The sequence below is a fragment of the Coregonus lavaretus genome (genome assembly GCF_964263955.1).
Source record: "Coregonus lavaretus genome assembly, chromosome: 15".
In the NCBI taxonomy this organism is placed as follows: domain Eukaryota; kingdom Metazoa; phylum Chordata; class Actinopteri; order Salmoniformes; family Salmonidae; genus Coregonus; species Coregonus lavaretus.
Window position 1 is genome coordinate 8,108,087 of NC_140002.1, and position 19,545 is coordinate 8,127,631.

General features: G+C 41.6%; 1 protein-coding gene across 6 annotated transcripts in view; it reads left to right on the top strand.

The window, feature by feature from the left end:
• The first annotated feature begins 3,162 nt into the window (after positions 1–3,162).
• The window catches only part of LOC311142217 (phosphatidylinositol-binding clathrin assembly protein-like), a 71,598-nt gene continuing 55,215 nt past the window's right edge, over positions 3,163–19,545 (top strand). For 5 of the 6 annotated variants that reach the window (XM_084177821.1, XM_084177823.1, XM_084177818.1 and 2 more), the window contains exon 1: positions 3,173–3,589. In XM_084177821.1, the coding sequence (XP_084033947.1) occupies positions 3,460–3,589 (130 nt within the window). In that variant the 5' untranslated portion in view covers positions 3,173–3,459. Of the gene's footprint in view, positions 3,590–19,545 lie in introns of all 6 variants that reach the window. The other variant, XM_084177822.1, reaches the window with a different exon arrangement.

Genomic DNA, 19,545 nt, shown 5'->3' on the forward strand with positions numbered 1-19,545 from the left:
CCTTTGGCAGTTCTATCTAGACGGAAAATGTTGTAGTTGGGGATGGACATTTCAGAGTTTTTGGTGGCCTTCCTAAGCCAGGATTCAGACACTGCTAGAACATCAGGGTTGGTGGAGTGTGCTAATGCAGTGAATAACTCAAACTTAGAGAGGAGGCTTCTGATGTTAACATGCAAGAAACCAAGGCTTTTACGGTTACAGAAGTCAACAAATGATAGCGCCTAGGGAGTAGGAGTGATACTGGGGGCTACAGGGCCTGGGTTAACCTCTACATCACCAGAGGAACAGAGGAGGAGTAGAATAAGGATACGGCTAAAGTCTTTAAGAACTGGTCTTCTAGTGTGTTGGGTACAGAGAATAAAAGGGGCAGATTTCCGGGCATTGTAGAATAGATTCAGGGCATTATGTACAGACAAGGATATGGAAGGATATGAGTACAGTGGAGGTAAACATAAGCATTGGGTTACGATGAAAGAGATAGCATCACTGGAGGCACCGATTGAGCCGGTCTCCGCGTGTGTGGGGGGTGGGACAAAGGAGCTATCTGAGGCAGGTTGAGCGGGACTGGGGGCTCTACAGTGAAATTGTATAATAAGAACTAACCGAAACAGCAATAGGCAAGGCATATTGACATGGGAGAGAGGCATAAAGCAATCACAGGTGTTTTTCGAGAGAGCTAAGACAACAACTGGTAATGGCGACGAAAGTTTGGGCTGAGGCTAAACAGATAAACAGGACAGATGAACAGGATGGGGTACTGTGTAAAGAAACAGTCCAGCAGGCATCAGTTGTGTAGCTGAGTGATCATGAGGTCCAGTGAACAGCAATAGGTGGGTCCAACATTTAAAGGATATTTAATGCTTGGATAGTTTCATCTGAACCACTGGCTTAATCCTATTCTTTAATCTTTTTGGGGGGGTTTAGTTGGAGACTTGAATCCAACATGTAATTTGTTAATAGGCTTTTTTTATTATCATAATTTTTCTATGAATTTAATTGTTAGCATAATTTTTAATCTCCCCTTTAAAAAAAAAAAAGTGTATTACTCTCAACTTTTTACCCCCCTACCCTACCATCCATACATCTACCGTTACTGTAGTTAAATAGTTATACATATATTCCTAATTTCCCCTTTCTTCAAAGGCTGGATTTTCAGTTAATAAGCTATTTACTGTATCGCAAAAGTGATATTGAATTGTGTTTGGTTGTCAATGCAACCAAATATCAACATTTGAAGGAGATGTATCTTTTGTGCCACTGACTTGGTCTGGCTTTAATTCCAGTTTGTCTACAAGTTAATAATTGATATGTTGGATTCACATCTCCATTTCAACCAAGAATCAAAGTTAAAGAATAGGACTAAATCAAATCAAACTTTAAGTGCATTTAAAGTTTTATTTGATTTGATTTAGTCCTATTCTTTAACTTTGATTTTTGGTTGAGATGGAGACGTGAATCCAACATATCAATTATTATTTTCTTGAAACCCTAGGCCTATATGTATTGTCTATTTTTAATTTAACCCTGGGTTGAATTGAAACAAAACTGTTGATGACTTTGCAAATGCTATATAGGCCTAAATAGTATCATTGATGATATATGACTTATAAAGTATGGTTCAATTTCATTTGCTCTTTGGAATGAGGTTGATAGGAACAGTGAATATATTTAGTTATTAAGTGAATCATTTTCACGATAGCACATCGATAGTAGTCAGTGACACATTTTTTATCTAATCAGGGCTGGGCTTGGTTTAAACCCTGGATGGGAGACCAAATTATTAGCTGTAGATCACATGTCAAAGTCATTCCACGGAGGGCTGAATGTCTGCAGGTTTTCACTCCTCCCTTGTAATTGATTGACTAATTAAGGTCACTAATTACTAAGGAACTCCCCTCACCTGGTTGTCTAGATCGTAACTGAAAGAAAAACCTACAGACACTAGGCCCTCCTTGGAATGAGTTTGACACCCCTGCTGTAGATAGATCAACTCTCCAGTAGGAGGTGCTGCCCAGCCTATTTTCAAAGATCAGAATTCAAGGTTTGTCTATGTTTAAAATAGGTTACAATGATGACATAATCCTGTGGTTGAAAGTCCACCCTCAAAACATTCAGTTGATGACTTTTTTCAAATCCAATGTGTTTTCCACATAGATGCCACGTCACAATACGTTGACAAATTACTTTGAAACAACGTTGATTCAAACAGTTTGTTTCCAGGCTATATTGAAAAGAAGTGGAGGGCGCTCAACTAATATGAGTCGAGGTGCAACCAATTTTTTAAATCATAATTGAAAAGGCGCAACACTGGCTTGACATTAAAAACTAAATGTTTTATTTAAGCAAAGTTAAAAGATTATTTTAACTTTGCTTAAATCAAACATTGAGTTTCAGGTGAGCGATCATTGTGCCTTTTCCTTTTCAACAACAAAGATAATGACATGGTAAATAAAACGATAAAATATAAAAGATATTCCATGTGGAAACCATGGATATTAAAGGAGAATCAGGGGCAATGCCATGAGAAAATTGAAAGCTTAGGACTATATGGGGCATGACCATGCTGATAAACTATAGGCCTACATGAAGATTCATATAAAAAATATTACAAAAAGTGTATCGCAAAAAACTGTGGCCTATGTGAAAGGAATGAAAAGCAAGTGGCAGGGAAATTATAATGGCTGCGAAACTGTCCATCCATGTTGGCTCAAGTAGTTGACTGAAACAATCAATCAATTGAATCGCTTATGAGCTACAATGGTGGCCCTGCTGTTAACTCAGCAACACCCACATCAAATTTGGGAGGCTCCCATAGAGATAGATAGAGGACTCATCATGGATATAACATGTTTTAGCATGGACATTGCCATTGAGGGATTACACTATTTTAAAGTAGTCAACTGGGTGTGGGATTCCTATGAGTTGGGCGCAATCAGCTAATGAAGAACAAGAAGAAAATGTACTACTTTCAAATGGAGATAGCCTCAATGGCGCTGCCCATGCTGTCACAGACGATAAAAGTCTATGGAGGAATGAGACCCGCCATTTTCCTGAAAACCTCCAGTCCATTTAAACCCAGCAGGGGGAGGCGAAGTTGAAAAGAGCACAGACTTCTTCAGTGAGAGCGAGAGGGGGCGTCAGCGCGAAATAAGTAATTCTAAGGAGAGCAGTGAGAGGACATTCGGAATTGAACGGAAGTAAAAACTCTGGGCTTGTATCTTCGTGGTCTTCCGACGAAGGCAATACACCCAAACTTCAATTACAGCTTTAAATCAAGTCGTGGATGTGGGCTGCATATATCACCCTGGGATTTAGCTACACGAGTAACGTTCCTGCCGTCAAAATTTCCCTCCTCTCTTTATTTTGGGTCAGGTGGCTGAACTGTGGAAGCTACAGAGGACAAAGTCGATTCCACAGCATTTGAAACATTTGTTATATACTTTATACAAAAGTGCGAAGATGTCTGGACAAAGCATTACGGATAGGATAACCGCAGCTCAACACAGTGTAACCGGCTCTGCGGTGTCCAAAACGCTGTGCAAGGCGACCACGCATGAAATTATGGGACCAAAAAAGAAACATTTAGATTGTAAGTATTAATATGTCGGCGAGTTGCTACATTGTTGCGTTTGATCAAGTGTGTAGCCTATTCCTTAGACATTGAACTGTGTCTGAGGCCTACAAACCCACATGAAAAAATACTATTGTGCATACTATAGTATATAAATGTTGTAGTATTACAATATTTATATACTATAGTATTCACTGTAGTGTTTCTGCGAACTTTACTGTAGTGTTTACTGTAGTGTTTTTGCAGACATGACTAGTATTTACTGTAGTGTTTTTGTTTTATTATATTTGACGTAGAAGTGGGGCTTTTTCCTTAAGGAAACCTACTGGACAGGTACTACATGAGCACATTTTCCATAACCTGTACGTAGGTAGGACTGGAGTCTGAACGTATCGTTCAGAGTTTCTGCTCTTTTCTGTAACCTGGAGGGTACATAATATATGGTCTATACTTGGCATGTAGGTTTCTCACCCATGGGTGGCACAAATTGGGATATTGGAATGGGTGGGGTATATGCATTATTATTACTATAATAAAAAGTGTTGTGTTTTTGCGGACAATTTGTATTTATTTTTTATTTAACCAGGTAGGCCAGTTGAACAAGTTCTCATTTACAACTGCGTCCTGGCCAAGATAAAGCAAAGCAGTGCGATTTAAAAACAACAACAACACAGAGTTACACATGGGATAAACAAAACATACAGTCAATAACACAATAGAAAAATAGAATCTATATACAGTGTGTGCAAATGTAGTAAGTTATGGAGGTAAGGCAATAAATAGTGCAAAATAATTACAATTTAGTATTAACACTGGAGTGATAGCTGTGCAGAAGATGATGTGCAAATAGAGATACTGGGGTGCAAATGAGCAAAATAAATAACAATATGGGGATGAGGTAGTTGGGTGGGCTAATTACAGATGGGCTGTGTACAGGTGCAGTGATCAGTAAGCTGCTCTGACAACTGACACTTAAAGTTAGTGAGGGAGATAAGAGTCTCCAGCTTCAGAGATTTTTGCAGTTCGTTCCAGTCATTAGCAGCAGAGAACTGGAAGGAATGGTGGCCAAAGGAGGTGTTGGCTTTGGGGATGACCAGTGAGATATACCTGCTGAAGCGCATACTACGGGTGGGTGTTGCTATGGTGACCAGTGAGCTAAGATAAGATGGGGATTTGCCTAGCAGTGATTTATAGATGACCGGGAGCCGGTGGGTTTGGCGACGAATATGTAGTGAGGGCCAGCCAACGAGAGCATACAGGTCACAATGGTGGGTAGTATATGGGGCTTTGGTGACAAAATGGATGGCACTGTGATAGACTACATCCAATTTGCTGAGTAGAGTGTTGGAGGCTATTTTGTAAATGACATCGCTGAAGTCAAGGATCGGTAGGATAGTCAGTTTTACGAGGGCATGTTTGGCAGCATGAGTGAAGGAGGCTTTGTTGCGGAATAAGAAGCCAATTCTAGATTTAACTTTGAGTTGGAGATGCTTAATGTGAGTCTGGAAGTAGAGTTTATGGTCTAACCAGACACCTAGGTATTTGTAGTTGTCCACATATTCTAAGTCAGTCCCGCCGAGAGTAGTGATTCTAGTCGGGTGGGCGGGTGCAAGCAGCGTTCGATCGAAGAGCATGCATTTAGTTTTACTAGTGTTTAAGAGCAATTGGAGGCTACGGAAGGAGTGTTGTATGGCATTGAAGCTCGTTTGGAGGTTTGTTAACACAGTGCCCAATGAAGGGCCAGATGTATACAAAATGGTGTCGTCTGCGTAGAGGTGGATCTGAGAGTCACCAGCAGCAAGAGCAACATCATTGATATACACGGAGAATAGAGTCGGCCCGAGAATTGAACCCTGTGGCACCCCCATAGACTGCCAGAGGTCCAGACAACAGGCCCTCCGATTTGACACATTGAACTCTATCTGAGAAGTAGTTGGTGAACCAGGCGAGGCAGTCATTTGTGAAACCAATACGATTGAGGGGGATACTACAGTGTATAGTATACTACAGCATAGTACATCATTCTATAGTAAGTACTATAGTATTTCTTCATGTGGGTAGGCTATAATCAAGCAGTTATTTTCTGATATTTGCCTACCTATGAAACAATGTGAGATTTCATAGCGTTGTGCTACAATTACCCTACACCATGCTATCACCTTTACAATGGAAATTAGCCCTGTGCTTGGCATGCAAACAATGTGATTAACTTGATTACAATCACTTTGTAGCCTAGACTTTGAACTTCAAGAAATGGTCTGACTTCTACCAATAATGATGGTTATCGTTAAAGTGTTATTTATGCAATGAGTTAATAAGATAAATTGCATAACTGCTCCATGATTTGTTTATGCAGGCTTCTATCGAGATGTCCACGATCCACCTATTTTCTTTCAATAGCGACTGTAGCCTTCGTTACATGCCTACAGGCAGTTTACTGTCCAGTGAGTGTCCCTACGTGATCTTATGCTCAGCATACGTAGACTGGGGTTTTCTCCCAGTATTTTTGGCTGACTCAGTTCTTCACAGGCGTTCAATGGGGAACTTTTAGTGTCATTGTCCACAAGCTGGTCTGACTATGGATGTAAAAGACACCCTCTGCACTTCCTGACATTTTATCATAGTTGATTCACAGTTCTCCTTCTCCAGTCAGTTAGTCATTTTCCGCTTTTGGTGCCTATGAATAAGACCCAGCTATCACAACGGGGAAGTGAGGAGCGATTTATGCCAATTAGGGATCAGGAGATGATTAGCCTTGGCAATGGTAGGCTATGTTGGGAATTTAGCGAAACCTCCGGGTTAACAACCCTACTCTTGCGATAAGTAGTCTACCATGCAAATGGATTACATTTTTAAAAATCCTCAGCAATCTACACACAATACCCCATAATGACAAAGCGAAAACAGGTTTTTAGAAATGTTTTCAAATGTATAAAAAATAAACAGATACCTTATTTACATAAGTATTCAGACCCTTTGCTATGAGACTCGAAATTGAACTCCGGTGCATGCTGTTTCCATTGATCAGCCTTGAGATGTTTCTACAACTTGATTGGAGTCCACCTGTGGTAAATTAAATTGATTGGAAATTATTTGGAAAGGCACACACCTGTCTGTATAAGGTCCCACAGTTGACAGTGCATGTCAGAGCAAAAACCAAGCCATGAGGTCGAAGGAATTGTCTGTAGAGCTCCGAGACAGGATTGTGTCTAGGCACAGATCTGGGGAAGGGTACCAAAAAATTTCTGCAGCATTGAAGGTCCCCAAGAACACCGTGGCCTCCATCATTCTTAAATGGAAGAAGTTTGGAACCACCAAGACTCTTCCTAGAGCTGACCATCTGGCCAAACTGAGCAATCTGGGGAGAAGGGTCTTGGTCAGGAAGGTGACCAATAACCCGATGTCACTGACAGAGCTCTAGAGTTCTTCTGTGGAGATGGGAGAACCTTCCAGAAGGACAACCATCTCTGCAGCACTCCACCAATCAGGCCTTTATGGTAGAGTGGCCGGAAGGAAGCCACTCCTCAGTAAAAGGCACATGACAGCCCACTTGGAGTTTGCCAAAAGGCACCTAAAGACTCTCAGACCCTGAGAAACAAGATTATCTGGTCTGACGAAACCAAGATTCAACTCTTTGTCCTGAATGCCAAGCTGGAGGAATCCTGGCACCATCCCTACGGTGAAGCATGGTGGTGGCAGCATCATGCTGTGGGGGTGTTTTTGGCAGGGACTGGGAGACTAGTCAGGATTGAGGCCAAGCTGAATGGAGCAAAGTACAGAGAGATCCTTGATTAAAACCTGCTCCAGAGCGCTCAGGACCTCAGACTGGGGGCGAAGGTTCACCTTCCAACAGGACAACGACCCTAAGCACACAGCCAAGACAACGCAGGAGTGGCTTCGGTACAAGTTTTTGAATGTCCTTGAGTGGCCTAGCCAGAGCCCGGACTTGAACCCGATCAAACATCTTTGGAGAGACCTGAAAATAGCTGTGCAGCGACGCTCCCTATCCAACCTGACAGAGCTTGAGAGAATCTGCAGAGAAGAATGGGAGAAACTCTCCATATACAGGTGTGCCAAGCTTGTAGTGTCATACCCATGAAGACCTGAGGCTGTAATCGCTGCCAAAGGTGCTTCAACAAAGTACTGAGTAAAGGGTCTGAATACTTATGTAAATGTGATATTTCTGTTTTTATATTATACATTTGCTCATTTCTAAAAACCTGTTTTTGCTTTGCCATTATGGGGTATGGTGTGTAGATTGAGGGGGGGGGGGGAACAAACAATTTAATACATTTTAGAATAAGACTGTAACGTAACAAAATGTGCAAAAAGTCAAGGAGTCTGAATACTTTCCGAATGCACTGTAGTTAAATTAGAGCTGTCTTAATCCAACCATATGTGTTGGTAGATTTGATAAGCAAAGTAGGTCTATGTTTAGGAGCACCATCTACATAAAGGTATGAAAGTGCTTTCTCAATATTTATATTTTCTATTTCTGTCAGCAGTGTTTTGCTCTATTTAATGTGCCAAATACACCAGGCTACCTACGCAGGTTTTTCCAGAGGCTGCCTTCTGTGTATTAGGGTCATCAGACTCTGCTTTCCAGTCCTGGTCTGGAGGTGGCTCTGACCCTGGTTTTACCTGGGGCTTCTTTAGTGTATTTGGGGAACCCTGGATTCATGTGGCGGCAGGTAGCTTAGCGGCTAGAGAGGCGAGCCAGCAACCTGAGGGTTGCCGTTTCGAATCCTGTGTCTGTTGGAAAAATCTGGCGGGAAGTGAGCTGGCAACCGGAGGGTTGCTGGTATCAAATCCTAGATGCCATTGCTTGCCGTTGGACCTTTGGGCAAGGCACTTAACCCCCCACAACAACTTCTCCACGGGCAGCCCCCTGCTCTAACCTCTCCTACCTGTGGGTATATGTATGTATGTGTGCCTTTCGGAGGGGTTGGAATAAAGTGGAAGTCAAATTACAGTTGGAATAAAGTGTTCTTAATATTAACCTTTTTTACAGGGGTAAAACAATAGGTACCTCAAAGTACCACCACAAGAGGTGTGCATGTGCTTCACAGACATACCTAGGTTCCTTGTCTGTTTTTCTGGGGTGATACCTGGGAAATTGGTGGGCTCAGTGTTGTGTGTTTGGGGTCAGAATTGAGAACCAGGGATTCTAGACCCTGGTAAAAGCAGAGTTTTGGTGTATAAAGGGATTTAGGGTTGTTGGGCTATTGCTGTTATACGTTACAGATCTACAGTTGAAGTCGGAAGTTTACATACTTAGGTTGGAGTCATTAACTCGTTTTTCAACCACTCCACACATTTCTTGTTAACATACTATAGTTTTGGCAAGTCGGTTAGGACATCTACTTTGCATGACACAAGTCATTTTTCCAACAATTGTTTACAGACAGATTATTTCACTTATAATTCACTGTATCACAATTCTAGTGGGTCAGAAGTTTACATACACTAAGTTGACTGTGCCTTTAAACAGCTTGGAAAATTCCAGAAAATGATGTCATGGCTTTAGAAGCTTCTGATAGGCTAATTGACATAATTTGAGTCAATTGGAGGTGTACCTGTGGATGTATTTCAAGGCCTAGCTTCAAACTCAGTGCCTCTTTGCTTGACATCATGGGAAAATCAAAAGAAATCAGCCAAGACCTCAGAAAAATAATTGTAGACCTCCACAAGTCTGGTTCATCCTTGGGAGCAATTTCCAAATGCCTGAAGGTACCAGGTTCGTCTGTACAAACAATAGTACGCAAGTATAAACACCATGGGACCACGCAGCCGTCATACCGCTCAGGAAGGAGACGCGTTCTGTCTCCTAGAGATGAACGTACTTTGGTGCGAAAAGTGCAAATCAATCCCAGAACAACAGCAAAGGACCTTGTGAAGATGCTGCAGGAAACGGGTACAAAAGTATCTATATCCACTGTAAAACAAGTCCTATGTCGACATAACCTGAAAGGCCGCTCAGCAAGGAAGAAGCCACTGCTCCAAAACCGCCATAAAGAAGCCAGACTACGGTTTGCAACTGCACATGGGGACAAATATCATACTTTTTGGAGTAATGTCCTCTGGTCTGATGAAACAAAAATAGAACTGTTTGGCCATAATGACCATCGTTATGTTTGGAGTAAAAAGGGGGTAGATGCAAGCCGAAGAACACCATCCCAACCGTGAAGCACGGGGGTGGCAGCATCATGTTGTGGGGGTGCTTTGCTGCAGGAAGGACTGGTGCACTTCACAAAATAGATGGCATCATGAGGAAGGAAAATTATGTGGATATATTGAAGCAACATCTCAAGACATCAGTCAGGAAGTTAAAGCTTGGTCACAAATGGGTCTTCCAAATGGACAATGACCCCAAGCATACTTCCAACGTTGTGGCAAAATGGCTTAAGGACAACAAAGTCAAGGTATTGGAGTGGCCATCACAAAGCCCTGACCTGAATCCTATAGAAAATCTGTGGGCAGAACTGAAAAAGCGTGTGCGAGCAAGGAGGCCTACAAACCTGACTCAGTTACACCAGCTCTGTCAGGAGGAATGGGCCAAAATTCACCCAACTTATTGTGGGAAGCTTGTGGAAGGCTACCAGAAATGTTTGACCCAAGTTAAACAATTTTTAAAGGCAATGCTACCAAATACTAATTGAGTGTATGTAAACTTCTGACCCACTGGGAATGTGATGAAAGAAATAAAAGCTGAAATAAATAATTATTCTGACATTTCAGGTGATCCTGACTGACTTAAATCAGGGAATTTTTTTCTACGATTAAATGTCAAGAATTGTGAAACTGAGTTTAAATGTATTTGGAAAAGGTGTATGTAAACTTCCGACTTCAACTATGTGATAAACTAGTTCTCCTTGAAAAATCCTAATCAGAAAACAACCACTTGTATTGTTGTGAAGCGTGTGGATGGTGGAGAGAAGGCACAAGCAGGTCTCAATAAATATGACGTTACAAGTGGTTAAGACCTTTTCATCTCCAACAAACTGACATTGTGTCATTGGATGTTAACGCAAAAAATGAACACCTACATAAGAGTGCACCACCTCAAGTATCTGTGGCCAACATGGGTTTAGTCACCAGTGGAACCATTTTCAATTACAGTGACTATTTTCAATTACAATAGCCAGCCTTCTCAATGACTGAGCAGGTTTTAAATTGGCATTAGCCTGACCTTTGCCCATTGAGGCTGTGTTCGGGTTTATGCTGTGTGTAAAATGAGCTCAGTCTAGTCTCAAACTCGACCCGGCAACAGTGACTTGGGTCTGGTATCAATGATGTACTCTTGGCATAGGGAGGAACTACGTCACTGCCTACATCACTACTTTATTTGCTTGAATAAAATACTGCTAGCAAGATAAAGATCAGAGGTTATTTGAAATGAGTGAATTTCGCAAGTTGCTAGTTTGCATCAACTACTTTCACTAAAACCACTGCAAAGGTTTTTTGCCTGCAAAACTAGCTCTGACTATTTTGGTAACTTCGATATGGACCAAAAAAGAATTGCCGGGGTGGTTCCTTTTCAGACAAACAACTCTCTCAACAAATCACGAGGCAAACATGCAACAATTCAAAACCAATTTATTTTCAGTCTCTTCCTGGTGTTTGCCCTTGCCGTGTTGGGTTACTCCTGTCCTCAGGGCCCTAGCATCAGTGCTGAAGCAGTTTAACTGCAGGCATCGCCACATCAAGCTGTTCACACCCCGCTGCTTATTTTTATTTTCATACAATGTTTTTGTGGCAAGAGATGGTGAACCCAATTTCCTTTTGTGCACTAATTTTAGCATTGGCTCCAGAATAAGAAATGCTGTGTGTGATTTTTGTTGGGGGCTTTGAAGGGCATGTATGAAACTCGAAGAGTGAGTGGAGAGGCCATACCTCACTGACTCATGTGCATAGAAGGTTTCTTGATTGGTTTCTCCTGCATGAGGAGACTGCTGGAGAGGACCTCTTAAGGCCCCTTTTTACAGTCGGGCTGGCAGGAGCAGAGCAGGAATGTGACAAAGGTTGGAGGTATTTCAGGAGTGCTGGCAGCACTTGTGTTGGAGTTTCCTCTCAGACCAAAATAGCGTGTCGTGTCTAGCTCCCCTCCTGTCTGATTTGTACCCAAGATATGGCCCCCTCTTATCTCCTTTGATTTGGGTTGGGTTTCTGGCCAGTGTGCACATTCTTTAGCACAGGCCTGTTAAAGAAACTCCAGCAAATAACTTGGAGTCGTAACAGTTACCAGAGAGGAAAAAAATAGGAAAAGGTCAACCAATTGTCTTTTTCCCAGCTATGAGCCTGCTCTTGAACGCTGGTCTGCTTTGGTGTGAAATGAGCTCTGAAGCAACTGCTCCTGACATTTTAAAAAGATAGACAAGCTATAGCCTACCACTTTAGATTCTAGTTTGTTGTAATCAGTGTAACTTATCCGACTCAATATTGCATCCATCTATTTAGAGAGAGAGGAAAAAGACTGCACTTTTATTACATGTTAGACCATAAATTACTAATTGCTTTTACGTAAACCCATTTCTGTCAGTCCCAAAGTGCAAGGTTCAATCGCAAGTGTAGCCTATTTGATGCTTTAGGGACTTTTCAACCACTGGAAAGGGGAAGTTAATTTTATTATTGTGTCATTTGACTTGTTTTGCATCCCAAAACAGGATGTGTGATCAAAATGAGGTAATGAAAGTATGGTTCCCAACTTCCCACATCAACTGACACCTGTGATAGTTACATTTTGGTGAACAATAAAGTAAAAAAAAAAAAAAAAACTGTGTATTCAGACAAGATAAGTCTGTTATGATGACCTTTGTACTTGACTATAACGTCACCTTCCTTGAATCAGTCAGTCTGCGCCTGGAATTCCGTTTGGATAGTTCCCCTTTTGATTGCAGACATTTTGTGTTTGTGCCAAGTTCTTTATCATTCGGCAATCATGATGCAGTGTTCTGAAATCTTTGTTTCTTATTTGAGCTCAGACGTAGAACTTGAGACTATACTCAACACGCTCTAAACCAAAGGAACAGGAGGAAGTAGATTCGGCAGCCTCCCAGCAGCAGTAGACGGCTGAAGGGGTGGTAATCACCTCACAGTACCCCAGTGGACACAGATCTATCATTATTTCACTACTTTTGGGAGGAAACCTCAACACTGGCTTTCCTATAGTTTCCTCCTATGACAATGCAAATACAGGTCTCCGAGTTGTATTGTAGCTACTGTACTAAAACAAGGTTGTCAGAATACTGGGCGTATTAGTCCGACTGAAACTCAGAAGGGTTAGTTTACCTGATCTTGTTTTGTACAAGCCTTACATGTTTTGCTTCCTGAACCTATTTTGACTAGAGGTTAGGTATTATGTCACTTGAACACACAACCACCTACTCAAGGCCCTGAGTGGTTTCAGTTGGATAATTAACCAAATATGTAGAAGATAATTAACCAAATATGTAGAAGATAATTAACCAAATATGCAGAAGATAATTAACCAAATATGCAGAAGATAATTAACCAAATACGCAGAAGATAATTAACCAAATACGCAGAAGATAATTAACCAAATACGCAGAAGATAATTAACCAAATATGTAGAAGATAATTAACCAAATATGCAGAAGATAATTAACCAAATATGCAGAAGATAATTAACCAAATATGCAGAAGATAATTTTAGTACAATGTTAAGTTGTGAGGACTTCTCCTCTCTGTGCATGTGGTAATACTGATTACTGAGAAAACAACATGTTCTATTGGATCCAAGCTTATTCTGGGAGCTCAACTCATGAGTCAATCCTGCAACATGATGCTCCCTACAATCTGCAGAGGGTGAAGGGCATGATCCACATAGGTTTCGAACCACAGCAATGTTTGGATAAAGTGGTTGATAAAAGGTATCCACAAGATAATTGTTACAGCTAGGATTGGTTGAATTGGGCCCTCTCTTTTAGCTGTGGTAATGATAACCGCGTAAACGACCACATTCATGTGCCATGAAGACGCCATTTTGTTTTTTTTCATATAGTGCGTATGAATTGCACACTGAACCACTGAATGTTGACGCTGCCCTTCTTTTGCTTGTTTTTTCTCTTTCTTAACCTTTGTATGTGGCACATTGCGTTAGTGGGCCTTGTTTTTAGATCCCATTAGGTTGCCTAAGCTTGAATTATTTTAAAGTTAAAATAATGAAATGATACTGCTGTTTCTTCTTTGTGGCATACAGCCTACTGAATATAGGCCTATCGATCAACTATCCTCAGTAGCCGGTATAGCCTACATGAAGTTATTTAATAAGGCCTCAAGCTTCTCTGAAGGCCTCACCCACACACACCCCAGGCCTGCAGGCTCATTGACATGTAATGATACACGTGTGAAATGTCTTTCTCATCCCTCACCTGTGTTTTTTATTGTGGTTTTGTGTTTAACCTGGTTCACTCATAAAGAGGAACTAGCAAATAAACTACTTCCGGTTAAAAGCTATTTCTGTATGGTTAGTTATGGTAATGTTAATAAATTCTAGTCCTAAAATCCACATTTGAGAACAATTTCAGCAGTGTGCACAATCTTTCTTGGTGCAATTTAGCCAATCAGTGACTGAAGTTGATCAATGAAGTAAACAAGGGTGCATGAAATGCTGAGTCCCTCCCTGGTGTAGCTAAAATGTAGAGCACATGGGTTCTCTGTAACCACTGAGGCAGCAGTCTGTTGGTGGGTCATGCGAGTCAGGCCAGAGGACACTCTAACACATGTCTGCAGTCTTTGTGCATGCAGCATGAGAGGCTCTGCCCGCAGGTTCACCCAGAATTCCCCCCCCCCCCCCCCCCCCCACCTATGGAACGGAGCTCACTCGGAGCATGTGACCGCAGTGGCATCGAATGACGGTCCCTCAAAAAGACTGCTGATACATCACCGGCCCACTGAATAGAGCCCACTGTAACTCTAAAAAAGCCTTTGAGATTCAATATCATGATTCAAAGCTGCAAACCAGGCACTACCATCAAACCATTATTCTCTAGCCTCCAAAAAAGCCCCAGTGCTACTATTCAGAGCTCAAATTGACCTTCCATCTCCTAGATAAACATCAGCAGCCACTCGTCTGCGATGAAGTGAAGTGGGCAGTCTGTCGTCGGTTGTATTCTTTTCACTCTGTCATTTAGGTCAATATTGTGGAGTCACTACAATGTTGTTGATCCATCCTCAGTTGTTCTCCCATCACAGCCATTGAACTCTGTACCTGTTTTTAAAGTCACCGATGGCCTCATGGTGACATCCCTGAGCAGTTTCATTCCTGTCCTGCAGCTCAGTTCATAAGGACGACTGCATCTTTTATGTGTCTGGGTGGTTTAATACATAATCCACAGAATAATTATTAACTTGACCATGCTTAAAGAGATTCAATATCTGATTTGTTATTGTTACCCATCTACCAACCACTGCCCTTCTTTATGAGGCTTTCGAAAAGCTCCCTGGTCTTTGTAGTTGAATCTGTGCTTGAAATTCAACACTTGACTGAGGGACCTTACAGATGTTGTATGGGAGACAGAGGAAGGTTTAGTCATTCAAAAATCATGTCAACCCCTATTATTTCATACAGAGTGAGTCCATATAACTTATTATGTGATTTGTTAAGCCAAATTTGACTCCTGAACTTATTTAGGCTTGCCTAAACCAAGGGGCTGAATACTTATGCAGCGACTATTTTTATGAATTGTTTATTTGTTTTATTTATTTGTAATTTTCCACTTACATCTGAGTATTTTATGTAGATTTGTTGACAAAAAAATTACAATTTCCTTCCTCTACGGCAACTGAGTTAGGAAGGATTTCTGTATCTTTGTAGTGACTGGGTGTATTGATACACAATCCAAAGTGTAATTATTAACTTCACCATGCTGAAAGGGATATTCAATTTCTGCTTATTTTTTAATAATGTTTTATCTACCAATAGGTGCCCTACTTTGCGAGGCATTGGAAAACCTCCCTGGTCTTTGTGGTTGAATCTGTGTCGGAAATTCACTGCTTTGATCGTCTTCCTTCAATGATGTCCTTGATTATGAAAGCATATCATCTGTCCACTCTGTGTCCCCACACACTATTTTGAATAAAACGCTGCAATGTATTAACATTGGTCTTTGGCTCATGGGATTTCAAATATGTTCACTTATTGTATAATTTGAAAATGTTCAAGTTATCCACAAAATTATTCAATTACACTTGCTAAATTAACTTTTCTACATTCCCAACCAAAATAAATCCACTTCTGGTGACATTTTCTTCTAACTCAAGCCTAGTTTTTGTAATTCACAGTCGTTGACAAGCAATTACTTGTACAACAAATGTATTTTTTAAATGTAGATGTTGAACCTGGTGGCCTCCAAGATCATGTTTATGGGCGGGTCTGTCTTTTCAAAATGAATAGCGTGCCATTGGTAAATTGTTAACTGTTTAGGATAAGGCTTATACTCTACTGTACATTTCATATGTTTTCTGTCGAACAGATGTACAGTGAGGGGAAAAAAGTATTTGATCCCCTGCTGATTTTGTACGTTTGCCCACTGACAAAGACATGATCAGTCTATAATTTTAATGGTAGGTTTATTTGAACAGTGAGAGACAGAATAACAACAAAAAAATCCAGAAAAATGCATGTAAAAAATGTTATAAAATTATTTGCATTTTAATGAGGGAAATAAGTATTTGACCCCTCTGCAAAACATGACTTAGTACTGGTGGCCAACTACAAGAAACGTCTGACCTCTGTGATTGTCAACAAGGGCAAAACCCTTGTTGGCAATCACAGAGGTCAGACGTTTCTTGTAGTTGGCCACCAGTTTTCCACACATCTCAGGAGGGATTTTGTTCCACTCCTCTTTGCAGATCTTCTCCAAGTCATTAAGGTTTCGAGGCTGACGTTTGGCAACTTGAACCTTCAGCTCACTCCACAGATTTTCTATGGGATTAAGGTCTGGAGACTGGCTAGGCCACTCCAGGACCTTAATGTGCTTCTTCTTGAGCCACTCCTTTGTTGCCTTGGCCGTGTGTTTTGGGTCATTATCATGCTGGAATACCCATCCACGACCCATTTTCAATGCCCTGGCTGAGGGAAGGAGGTTCTCACCCAAGATTTGACGGTACATGGCCCCGTCCATCGTCCATTTGATGCGGTGAAGTTGTCCTCTCCCCTTAGCAGAAAAACACCCCCAAAGCATAATGTTTCCACCTCCCATGTTTGACGGTGGGGATGGTGTTCTTGGGGTCATAGGCAGCATTCCTCCTCCTCCAAACACGGCGAGTTGAGTTGATGCCAAAGAGCTCGATTTTGGTCTCATCTGACCACAACACTTTCACCCAGTTCTCCTCTGAATCATTCAGATGTTCATTGGCAAACTTCAGACGGCCCTGTATATGTGCTTTCTTGAGCAGGGGGACCTTGCGGGCGCTGCAGGATTTCAGTCCTTCACGGCGTAGTGTGTTACTAATTGTTTTCTTGGTGACTATGGTCCCAGCTGCCTTGAGATCATTGACAAGATCCTCCCGTGTAGTTCTGGGCTGATTCCTCACCGTTCTCATGATCATTGCAACTCCACGAGGTGAGATCTTGCATGGAGCCAGGCCGAGGGAGATTGACAGTTCTTTTGTGTTTCTTCCATTTGCTAATAATATTAATAATAACTATTGTCACCTTCTCACCAAGCTGCTTGGCGATGGTCTTGTAGCCCATTCCAGCCTTGTGTAGGTCTACAATCTTGTCCCTGACATCCTTGGAGAGCTCTTTGGTCTTGCCCATGGTGGAGAGTTTGGAATCTGATTGATTTATTTGCTTCTGTGGACAGGTGTCTTTTATACAGGTAACAAGCTGAGATTAGGAGCACTCCCTTTAAGAGTGTGCTCCTAATCTCTGCTCGTTACCTGTATAAAAGACAACTGGGAGCCAGAAATCTTTCTGATTGAGAGGGGGTCAAATACTTATTTCCCTTATTAAAATTCAAATCAATTTAACATTTTTGACATGTGTTTTTCTGGATTTTTTTGTTGTTATTCTGTCTCTCACTGTTCAAATAAACCTACCATTAAAATTATAGACTGATCATTTCTTTTTCAGTGGGCAAACTAACAAAATCAGCAGGGGATCAAATACTTTTTTCCCTCACTGTACTTGTAGGTTAGATTTGTGTTCTGAATAGTATGAGCTGTGGAAAAATAGTCTGCCATTGGACGTGTCTGCAGGAGGCAAATAAAATAATATTTGTCACATGCGCCGAATACAACAGGTGTAGACCTTACCGTGAAATGCTAACTTACAAGCCCTTAATCAACAATGCAGAGTAATAAAATATTTGCTGAATAAACTATAGTTTATAAAAAGTAACACAATAACAAGCCTATATACAGGGGGTACCGAGTCAATGTACGGGTTAAGAACAGTCTATGACTTGGGTGGCTGGATTCTTTGCCAATTTCTGGGGCCTTCCTCTTGACACCGCCTGGTATAGAGGTCCTAGATGGCAGGAAGCTTGGCCCCAGTGATTTACTGGGCCGTACGCACTACCCTCTAGCGCCTAGCATTTGGATGCCGAGCAGTTGCCATACCAGGCAGTGATGCAACCAGTCAGGATGCTCTCGATGGTGCAGCTTTAGAACTTTTTGAGGATCTGAGGACCCATGCCAAGTCTTTTCAGCCTCCTCTTGAGGGAGAGGTTGTTGTCCTGACACAACACGACCAGGTCTCTGACCACCTCCCTATACGCTGTCTCATCATTGTCGGTGATCAGACCTACCACCGTTGTGTCGTCAGCAAACTTAATGATGGTGTTGGAGTCGTGCTTGGCCATGCAGTCGTGGGTGAACAGGGAGTACAGGAGGGGACTGAGCACGCACCCCTGAGGGGCCCCTGTGTTGAGGATCAGCGTGGCAGATGTGTTGTTGCCTACCCTCACCACCTGAGGGCGGCCTGTCGAAGTCCAGGATCCAGTTGCAGAGGGAGGTGTTTAGTCCCAGGGTCCTTAGCTTAGTGATGAGCTTTGATGGCACTATGGTGTTGAACGCTGAGCTGTAGTCAATTAACAGCATTCTCATGTAGGTGTTCCTTTTGGAATTGTTTTGGGGTAATTAATGCTACCCAACATTTCCAATAAGTGGAAAAAAACTCACTTTAATTATTCTAATCTTCCCCCTGTAAACCTTGTGTTCTGCTGAGCATATTGGAACTGTTTGCCAAAGCCATCAGTGTGTTCCTTGCATGTTTTGGGCCTTGAAATCTGGTGTGTTTTATTAAGAAAGAACTCTCAAAGGAATGCAAGCTTGGGAAATGCTTTGACCATTGCATTCCGATCATTGCTTACTTGTGCTCCAGAGTTCATGTTTAGTTAATTTGAATGCTTTTATTTCATGTCAGCTGCCCTGGCCATGTCATCACTAGTAGCCTGTAATGGCTATTAAATGCCCTAAAGGACGTTTTTTTAAGGGAACGTTAGCGTTGGTAATGGCCACAAAACACAGGAAATTCAAGTAAAACAACACCCAACATATTTACATTTTAGTCATTTAGCAGACGCTCTAAACCAGAATGACTTACAGTAGTGAGTGCATACAGTGAGGGGAAAAAAGTATTTGATCCCCTGCTGATTTTGTACATTTGCCCACTGACAAAGAAATGATCAGTCTATAATTTTAATGGTAGGTTTATTTGAACAGTGAGAGACAGAATAACAACAAGAAAATCCAGAAAAACGCATGTCAAATGTTATAAATTGATTTGCATTTTAATGAGGGAAATAAGTATTTGACCCCCTCAATCAGAAAGATTTCTGGCTCCCAGGTGTCTTTAATACAGGTAACGAGCTGAGATTAGGAGCACACTCTTAAAGGGAGTGCTCCTAATCTCAGCTTGTTACATGTATAAAAGACACCTGTCCACAGAAGCAATCAATCAATCAGATTCCAAACTCCATACATGTACATCATTCATACTGGTCCCC